This window comes from Danio rerio, chromosome 13, assembly GCF_052040795.2.
Source record: "Danio rerio strain M-AB ecotype USA chromosome 13, GRCz13ab, whole genome shotgun sequence".
Taxonomy (NCBI): Eukaryota; Metazoa; Chordata; class Actinopteri; order Cypriniformes; family Danionidae; genus Danio; species Danio rerio.
In genome coordinates, this window is record NC_141033.1 from 206,870 (window position 1) to 217,500 (window position 10,631).

Consider the following 10,631-nt stretch of genomic DNA (forward strand, 5'->3'; position numbering starts at 1 on the left):
TGTGTCTGAGCTCTTCTTGAAGACACTCTCACACACACACACACATGTAAATCTGTCACAGCAACATTAATGATGCACAGACCCTCACACACAGTTTAGGAGCGTTTACTCTTATTGACTAAACACTCAGTTGTGTGCATACATGTTTATCCACATTTTCAACAGTTATGCACATCACAGTGTTTCCATCAAGCATTTTTAATGTGATATTGGAAAATGTGATGAAATATTGGTAGGGAAAGCCAGATCTGCTCAGCTCAGCTCATCTGCTCCAGCTCGTTTGTGTTCATATTTTCCTTGTTCCTCATTGCAGGGTTAACTGATGATCTGTACATTCTGCCTTCAGGCTCTTCAGTTTACAGTTGTGTTTGTCTGAAATCTGGAACTGAAAGAATGAAACCAAAAGAATGCATTTCTATAGTTTACATCCAAACTGAAGGTATACTCATTTATAATCAATTTAGTCACTTTAACTATTATGAACAGATTTAAATGAATCATTTGGTACCATGCATTATGTACGTACACTACCGGGCAAAAGATTGGGCTCAATATGATTAAATGTGTTAAAATCAGCTTCTCCTGCTCAACAAAGCCGCTTTTATTAATCATAAATACAGTACAAAGTGTAAAAATGTGAAATGTCAATGCATTATAAAATAACTGTTCAACAGGAGTTCATCAGTTCATTTAATCATTTATTACAGGGATTTTAAAGGGGAATTTTCAGCTTCATTACTGCAGTCACATGATCCTTCAGAAATCACTCTAATATTAGTTATTATCTATTATTATTATTATTATTATTATTAGTAGTAGTAGTAGTAGTGGTATTGTTATTATTATTATTAATAATATTATTGTTATTATTATTTTATTATGATTAAAGTTATTATTGTTATTATTATTACTAATGTTAATAGTTATTAAAGCAATAATGACTGGAGTAATAATTTCATTTGAATCTACATACAATAAGAAAGCAGTTATTTACAATTTTAATAAACATTTTACAGTTGAACAATTTATTTACATTTAATAAATGCTGCCTTAATCAACAGAATAATAAATAAAAACATGGGAAAAAAAGGAAAATGACCACAAACTTTTGTCCCGTAGTGTACAGTGTACTTATATTAAAAATACATATCTTTTTATAGGCGATGCGGTGGCACAGTAGGTAGTGCTGTCGCCCTAAAGCAAGAAGGTCGCTGGTTTGAGTCTCGGCTGGGTCAGTTGGTGTTTCTGTGTGGAGTTTGCATGTTCTCCCCGTGTTGGCGTGGGTTTCCTCCACAGTCCAAACACATGCGCTATAGGGGAACTGATCAACTACACTGGCCGTAGTGTATGAGTGTGAATGAGTGTATGAGTGTTTTCCAGTGATGGGTTGCGGCTAGAAGGGCACCCCAAATTAATGAAGGAACTAGGCCAAAAAGAAAATGAATAAATATTTTTATATATAGTTTATATAATTATTTATATTACTATTATTAAATAGTGTAACCCCAGTAATATTGTTTAAGTAGCGCCTTTAAATCTGAATTCTCAAAGAGCTTAAAGGATGCAGACAAATACTCTGAGAGTTTCTGTCGTGTTTCTATTCCAAATATCTGAAATCAAGGAGCATTTCCTAGACAAATAAAATCTAGCATTGTTTTTAGAAATAATGAAGAGAGTTTTTGCTTAAAACAAGCAGAATAATCTGACAATAGTGGAAGAGAAATAAACATATGTCAAAAGGAAAAACAAGATTATTTGACTTATTAATTTGCTTGTTTTAAAGAAAACTCAATCTTGCCTCATTATTTCTGACAATAGGAAAGAAAATAAGAAAGAAAATGTGTTTTTGCAGAGTGTGATCAGTCAAAACCTTTAAAATCCTGAAACAGCACAGAGGCGCTTCTCCTGATTCTGCAGATGTGAGAGTGAGGCGTGTGGATGTTTCAGTCGCGGCTCTGATTGTCTTCTCTACAGCACGCGCGGTCATGTTTGCTGGATCCAGTTCTACAACAACAGATCTGCTGTGTGTGTGTGTGTGTGTGTGTGTGTGTGTGTGTGTGTGTTAATCACTGATACACTTCTGTTCTGCTGAAACACAACACTGCACCAGCATCAGCCCTTAAATCAACACCCTGAAGGGGGAAATTACACAGACATAATGAACACAGAAATCCTCCTCATTTACTCTGCTGCTGGTTATACTGGGACAGAAATATGATGAGGAAGAAGAGCTAGTCCTGATTCTCAATGTTTTATATTCCCTTTCTATGTTTGCCAGAGGTCTTAAAGGGTCAGTTCACCCACAAATGAAGATTCTGTTGTAGTTCTCCTGCCTCATGTGGTTTCAATCCTCTGAGACATCTGGTTTATTTTAGAGACACAAATGCAGATATGTAGATGAAATACTGGAGCTCTCTCATCCTCCACAGACAGCAAGGGTCCCAAGATAAACATCGAGAGCGTCTTCACTGCTGCAATAATAAGGTTTCTGTCTGTATCAAGTATTCTAAATACAGCATCAGCTGCTGTTGGGAACGACAGACAGGAGTCCTGCACAGTGGTCAGAGGGGTTGTGAGCTGCTCTTCTTCAGAATAGTGTTCAGGTCACTACTGATGCTGCTGGAGGAAAACCTTCCCTCACTCGCTCCTCCAAAACAGCCCAAAGTGCTCAATAATGTTTAATCTGGGTACTGTGCAGGCCAAGGGAGATGTACAACTTCACTGTCATGTTCATCAGACCACTCTTTCTCCAGTCCTGCTGTGTGTATCACTGCATTATCATCCTGATACACACCATCGCCTTCAGGATGCAGTGTTTGAACCATTGGGTCACATGCTCCTCCAGAATGGTTGGGTAGTCCTCAGAAGTGATCCAGTGCCCATCTAGCACCCGTATTGGGTCTAGGGAATACCATGATGTTTATATAAACCATCAGTGACCCCCCCATGCTTGACTCTGGGCATCAGCGGTCTGGGTGGGCCGCTTCTGTGGGGCTTCTCCACACCGTAACTCTCCTGGATGTGGGAAAGACAGTGAAGCTGGATCATCAGAGTACAGTACATGCACCACATCATCCACAGCTCCAGATCTCCACTGCTGCTCCACTGAAGCCGGCGTTCGTCGTGGGCAGGAGTGAGCAGAGGTTTGGGTCATGTATATTGACCCAGTGGAGCTCCAGAGCAGCAGGACACAGGAGAGTGGAGCTGCACATGTCATTCTGCAGTGAGTCGGGCCGCTGTGCTCTCATGTGTTCTGGGTAAATCAGGGTTATCAGCTCTTTCAGCTTCCTCCGGCCTCCACAGCTCCTCCTGCTGGATGTGCTTCCTCTTCTTCTTGGTGGTCTGCTGACATGACTCTGGACACCGCAACTCTTGATCATCACACACTCTTGCTGTCTCGCTCACAGACACACACCAGCACTCTGTCCTCTTCTGAACTCTGCTGTGTCCCCATAATGCAGTATGTTCAGCAGAACTGTGCTGATGAAGCTTCACACTCTGCTCTACTGCTGGACTGAAGATCAGTGAAGATGAACAGCAGGAGGAGACAAGCAGACAGAGCACCGACAACACCACACTGGCCAGAGTTTCAGCTTCAGTCTACAACCCCTGCATATACAGCATTATTTCTGTGATTATGTAGTTATTTCTGTGCAAACTAACCCTTTAATTAGAGGTATTTGGAGATGTGAAGAGCAAGACCGATACTTGTTTCATTGGAAAATACCTGAGATGCATGGAGCTCTCGAGATTCTCAGGAAAAAAGGTGAAGCTCAAAGTGACTCACGAGTTTAGTAAGAAACATTAAAGCTGATCTCAATCTCAGGAGCGACTCTAATGCCCACACCGTCTGCAAAACAAGCCTTCTGACTGCGTTTGTGTCCCGTTTCTAGTCCAAACAGCTCAAAAAGAAGCACTTTCGACACAATTAAACCATCATGTCTTCATTTCAGAAATAATGAGGAAAATGAAGAGAGTTTCTCCTTATGATCATTTCTCTTCCCCCTTTGGCAGATTATTTTGCTTGTTTTAAGGTAAAACTCACCTGATTTCTCCTCATTATCTCTGAAAACAACACCATAATTTCTGCTTGTCTAGAAAATGCTTCTTGATGTAAGAATATTTAGATATTTGGACTTGAAACAAGACAAAACTCTGAGAACCCATCTGTGTAGTGTAGTGAATGTGAGTTAGTGTGTTCAGTGAGCTGTGGACGGAAACAGTAAATAAAGAGTGATCAAACAGTAAATGTGTGTGTGTGTGTGTGTGTGTGAGTGTGAGTGTGTGTGTGTGTGTGTGTGTGTGTGTGTAGTGTGTTTCCTCCTGACAGTGAAGCGTGTGGAGGCGTGACTCTGAGCGGCCCCTCGTCACCGCAGAAATACAGCCTCCAAACCTGTTGGTGCAGTGCAGGACTGAGCGCTCGCTCTACGCTTTACTCCTGAGTGCTCAGTGTGTGTTTCTGGAGCGTTCAGTGTGTGTTTTATTTCTCAGTTCAGAGATCAGAGCCGGTTGGAGACATGCATCAGGGGCGTCTGCGCTTACGGCCCTGGCTGGAGGAACAGATCCAGTCCGGCAGATACCCGGGAGTCCAGTGGCTGGACCAGGTACAGTTCAGCGTATATTAATCCCACTTATAAACTCTCTATAGTCAGAATTATTCACTCCTGTGATTTTGTTTTCTTTTTCAAATATTTCCCAGATGATGTTGAACAGATTGAGGAGTTGTTCTCAGTGTTTCCTCTAATATTTGTTCTTCTGGAGAAAGCTTATTTGTTTTATTTGGGCTAGAATAAAAGCAGTGTTTAATAGTGTTAAAGTCATGTTAAGGTCAATATTATTGGCCCCTTCAGCAATATTAGTGTTGGATTGTCTCCAGAACAAACCACTGTTATACAATGACTTGCCTAATTACCCTAACTTTACCCTAATTACCCTAGTGAAGCCTTTACATGTCACTGTAAGCTGAACACTAGTGTCTTGAAGAATATCTAGACTAATATTATGTGCTGTCATCATGGAGAAGAGGAAACAGTTATTAGAGATGAGTTATTAACACTGTTATGATCAGAGATGTGTTGAGGAAATCTGCTCTCTATTAAAGAGAAACTGGGGATACAGGCGGGTGAATAATTCTTCAACTGTATATGTTCCTGAAACTAATTTAAAGTTAAAATATCACATCATTCTTGCTTGAAAACTCATTGTAAATTGAAAAACGCCGCCGGGGTGTTATTAAGCATTATGACAAGACTTTTATGACTTTAATCAATGTCAGTGAAGGCTTATATGGCTCTATGTCCAATAAATTGTTCATTTAAAGTTAAAAAATCACATTTTTCTGACCACACTGATGTTTGTTCTTTCTTTTAAAGCATAATCACCACTTATTTTACATTCTCATAGTTTTGTTTATAGAAAACAAGAACATTTATTCTTTTCGTACTGAAATCAAGACACAAGCACTCATAGCGTCTGTACTCGACTGATCTTTGACACAAGTCACATCTGTCAAATGTCCTTTACTCTGAACTGTTATTGATATTTCTGTGTTGAATTAAATTACTATTATCCCTAATTTATGTATTATTATAACTGTAGTCGGCCAGAGTTTTCCAGATCCCCTGGAAACATGCAGCGAGACACGGCTGGAACATCGACAAGGACGCAACACTGTTCAGGAACTGGGCCATTCACACAGGTATACACACGCACACACACACACACACACACACACACACACACACACACACACACACACACACACACACACACACACACACACGCACACACACACACACGCACACACACACATGCACACACACACACACACATCTGCAAATGAACAGTTTCTGTATTTGGTGTGTTTTGGGTTTTTCCAGTTGTGAGTTGCATTGTGGGATGTTGAGTTTTTGTCTCATTTCTAGTCCAAATATCTAAAAACTCTTAAATCAATGATCATTTTCCAGACAAGCACAATAATATAGTGTTGTTTACAGAAATAACAAGTCAAAATGAAGAGAGTTTTTCCTTAAAACAAGCAAGCACTTGTAAATAATGTGTAATAATCCTAATAAGTCTCCTCCTCTTGTGTGTTCAGGCAGATATAAGCCTGGAATAGACAAACCGGATCCTAAAACGTGGAAGGCGAACTTCAGATGCGCTCTCAATTCCCTGACCGACGTCAAAGAGCTGCAGGACAGAAGCATCAAGAAAGGCCACAACGCCTTCAGGGTGTACGCGCTGCTGCCGCACTGCAAAACCATCAGGAGACGCAAAGGTACGACGGCACCGTGCAAAAGTATGAGACCCCCTGCAGGACTGGTGGATTATTTAACAAAATAAGACAGATCCTAATAAATGCATGTTGTTTTTAATTCAGCACTGCCCTTAGAAAGATATTTTACAGAAAAGATGTTCAGCTCACAGGACACTAGCTGGAACTATTACAATAAGTTTGTGAGGTGTAAAGGTGATGACCCATGATTATGAAACATCTCTCTTGTTTGCGAGTCTGCTTCTGATCTTCAGAAAATCCTCTGATTATTCAAATTATTTGCAGATAGCGAGGACAATTAAAGGATTCAAACACAACAACAATAACTACAATAATAAATAAATAACTCACTGATGCTGCGAAAGGAAACAGCCAGCATTAAGATGGAGTAGGTGAAAACTTTTGCACATTCCAGATCAAGGTCAAGTGTACTTAATTTGTCTTCAGGGAAACATGCAAGTGTTCAACTTAAAATGCTAAATATATATGATATAAAAAAGATAAAAATGGACATCTATATACTGCTCAAATGTTTTCACCCCCGGCTCTTTAAGTCTGCATGAACCGGAGGTTGCTGCAGGCTTTAATTTCAGTATGCTGACATGGTTCAAAGTCAAGCCTTGAGTAGGGGGCGGGGTTTTATTTGTAATGGTTGGAGGGGCGTGGCTAAGCAAACTTCGTCCAATCCCTGACAAACTGATGCGCTCTAGCAAAATAACCCTGGAGATCTACAGGGGGGTTCACAAACTTTTGCATAACACAGCAACATGACATACTACATTTATGCCTTTAGTAGATCTAAAGCAACTTACAAAAGAAGAAGAGCGTCAGCAGTGTGTTGGTAATAGTGTTTGAGTCGAGTCTCGTGTGTGTTTATCAGCAGCGTTACGGTATTCAGACACAGACAGTAAAGAAGCTTCACCTGCAGCACAAACACAGAGAAACTCCCTGGAGAGATTCACAGGTACGAGCCGCGCACACACACACACACACACACACACACACACACACACACACACACACACACACACACACACACACACACACACACACACTCACACTCACACACTCACACACTCACACCTGCCGAGACAGTTTGTTACAGCTGAATGTTTCAGGTAAGGTTGGTTAAATGTGTAGCTGTGGTCTGTGTGTTCTCCACAGAGGCCTTCTGGAAGTTTCCAGATGACAGAGGAGCGTCTGCTGGACTGATGAAGGACTCAGAGGAGGAGCGAGCGCAGGGTATTACGCAGTACACTAGTGTGTGTTTTACTGACTGTAAACATTAGTACAGGTGTAAACACACTGATTACTGACCTGTGCAGGACTGCAGATCAACAGAACAGACGAACACGAGCAGACAGAAGCAGTGCTGAAGGTACACACACCACACTGTGGCATCATGGGAGATGTAGTCCTCATCCTACGGCAGGACTCATGTTGATGATGAGTAGAGTCTTCATCACTGTAATATGTGATACAGAAGTAAATCATATTAGACTAGCTCAGCTCTATATGAGGAAACACAACACACAGCGTCCTCATGATGTGGTGAGGGGATAATACAACAAAACTAACAAAACAAAGGACAAAACTACTCGTCCACCCCTGCAGGCCTTTTATAAGCCCAGTTACAGACACGTGTGCAAAATAACCAAGCCAAAGTACACACAACTAACTCAAAACTCTACAGTGTGGAATCATGGGAGATGTAGTCTTCATCGTCCTACAGCAGAGCTCATGTTGATGATGAGTAGATTCAACACTTATCTTGGCGACACACACACTTGCACATTAACCCCTCACAGCGTCCTCATAATGTGGTGACACACACACAGTGAAGGGAAAATACAAAAAACTACCAAAACAAAGGACAGGAAGGATTCTAGTCCACCAGTGCAGGCCTCTTCTTGTTTCTATTTGCCCAATTACAGCCATTTGAGCAGAGTAAAATAACCAAACCACACTAAAGCAAAACACTATAGCATGGACTCATCATCCTACAGGACTCACATTGATGATAAATAAAGTCTCAAACAGAAAACAAGATTAACAAATGGTCTCCATCCAGCTGTTTTAGTGGTCCTATAGATCCCAAACGCCTCAAACCCAAACCACAGCAGCATCCAGGATGCAAACTACACATGACTGACGATTAGGGGGGTGTAAACTTTTACAGTAGTTTGTAAATGCTATACATGCCTCAGTGAATTCAAATATGCATTTATTTAAATTACATCTAGCTTATTTATGAAATGAATATACGTTTCAGGATAATTGTGAATTACAGCATCCTCTAATTAGCTATTTCAGACGTTAGGTCAAAGAATGCGTCAAGTTTGACTACTTTTAGAATATATGTAGTTACCAACACCTATTTTACGAGTGAACACAGTCTTGTAAACACTTACGGTGCCTATCGGTGCTCCACATCTGCAGTGTCAGGCTGTTGATTAATGACTGCTCAGACTGATTGACGCGATAATTAGTTCACAATGGTATAGGCCATTATAGGGGTGGTCAAATGTGTTTTTATATTATTTATTTCTTTAATTGTTAACATTGTGATTTAAAAATAGAGCTCAGAGCAAATTATCTCACATTATTAAAGTGAGACCCCTCTTTACATCTTGTTTTGATGTTCTTCAGATGGAGCAAGCATTTAATCCCCCAGGACCCCCCTTGTAATTCACCTGGAAGCATCCATCTAGGGTGAACAGAATAATGTCAAAACGGAAGATTATTTAGCTTGTTTTAATGAAATACTCTATTTATTTTGACTCAATATTTCTGAAAACAACACCACATGGTTTATTTGTCTAGAAAACTTCCTAATTTCAGAGTTTTTTTTTTTTATATTTTAAATAAATGGCAAGAAACAAGACAAACAATAAGTAAAGCATTCTTTGCAATGAGCTAAATCTAAACTTAACTGAACCCAGTGTTTGGTCACAAGACAGTGTCTTTATTAGGTGTTCTTGCTCAGTTCAGTGTATCAGTGATGGTAGAATGGATGACTGAAGTTAACGCGCATTTGTCTGCAGATTGTGGATCATCTGAAGACTCTGGATCACTGGGCTTCCTCATATGACGGCGAGCGAGGCTGGAGACCCAACTCCACATGGACGGGGTGCCTGGGTAACAAAACATCCTACTCTACCATTATATCCAATATAGAGGATAAAAACTAACAAGAGTGTCCCAATAAATCAGGGAATGCCAACTCTGGCTATCGAGATCTCAGCTTCTTTCAGTGCACTCAGTGTGTACTAGAATCATTGCAGAAATATGGGTCCATTTCAAGCATCTTCCATTCATATTCCTTAAAACAAATGTAGAGTTGACGGCACACCGAGGCCTTGCTTTACTGACTGTTCTGCCTTTTAATAACTGATGGAACAGAGTTGAGTCATCAACACCACAGAGGATCAAATCCTGAAAGGGTCAGTTTCAGAGAGCTGGAGAACATTTTCTGTGTAATATTCTCAGCTCACACACACACACACACACTTACAGCTTGTAGAAAGTGGCAGAATAGGTGTTTAAAGTGTTCATCAGAGATCATATAATGCCCTAAATCTGTAAACACCTCTGTTTTCAGGGGAGACGGTGGACTTTCCAGGATTCTCCTTCCAGACTGACTGTAATCTTCACACTATTTCACCAGCACAGTATGACTAGAAGATCCGCCACATCATCTGAAGGAAAAGCTCAGCAGTTCATGAATCGCTCAGAGACTGTGAAAAACATCCAGGAGGATTTTGAGTTTAACTTGAAATGATTTCTGTATTTCCTGAAATGAATCTGCAGTTCACCTTCAGCACATCTACACTGCAAAAACTGCAGCTCTTACTCAGAGTGTGTGTGTGTGTGTGTGTGTCTTGTTTCTAGTACAAATATCTAAACACTCTGAAATCAAGAAGCATTTCTAAACGAGTAAACAGCATATTCTTGTGTTCAGAAATACTGAAGAGAGTAAAACAAGCAAAATAATCTGAGGAATAGGGAGAAGAGTTTTCCTTTTGACATTAGAGTATTTTGCTGGTTTTGACTCATTTCTAAACACAAAAACATTTATAATTTGTCTAGAAAATGCTTGATGCATTAATATTAAGATATTTGGACTAGAACAAGACCAAACCCAAGCAAGAGAAGCGTTTCTGCAGTGTAATGATGGTGAATCTGCACATCACTCTTCAGCCACACCATATTTATATTATAATAAATCTTTCTTTGACTGTTTGCTGTCATTAGTGTCTCGTTCACACTGTTGTTAATATGCAGACGTGTGTGTGTGTGTGTGTGTGAATCAGCTCTCAGACGTTAAGTCTGCATCAAATCCAACATGTACAATGTC

General features: G+C 40.2%; 3 protein-coding genes and 1 long non-coding RNA gene across 6 annotated transcripts in view; 2 read left to right on the top strand and 2 right to left on the bottom strand.

Moving 5' to 3' along the window:
• The window catches only part of nrxn1b (neurexin 1b), a gene marked incomplete at its 5' end in the record, with an annotated part of 604,334 nt that overhangs the window by 87,263 nt on the left and 506,440 nt on the right, over window positions 1-10,631 (top strand).
• Window positions 1-10,631, bottom strand: part of si:ch1073-291c23.2 — a gene marked incomplete at its 3' end in the record, with an annotated part of 37,567 nt that overhangs the window by 327 nt on the left and 26,609 nt on the right.
• On the bottom strand, window positions 90-8,732 carry LOC147834084 (uncharacterized). The gene is made up of 3 exons (XR_015505547.1): window positions 8,682-8,732; window positions 7,592-7,739; window positions 90-385 (listed from the first exon to the last, which is right to left on the bottom strand). It is a non-coding gene; the product is annotated as an uncharacterized LOC147834084 (long non-coding RNA).
• On the top strand, window positions 4,395-10,516 carry irf1a (interferon regulatory factor 1a). 2 transcript variants are annotated; one of them, NM_001040352.1, is given in 8 exon segments: window positions 4,395-4,604; window positions 5,599-5,698; window positions 6,098-6,277; window positions 7,155-7,238; window positions 7,439-7,516; window positions 7,600-7,652; window positions 9,319-9,412; window positions 9,876-10,515. In NM_001040352.1, coding segments are annotated over 8 exon segments (756 nt in total). In that variant the 5' UTR covers window positions 4,395-4,517; the 3' UTR covers window positions 9,956-10,515.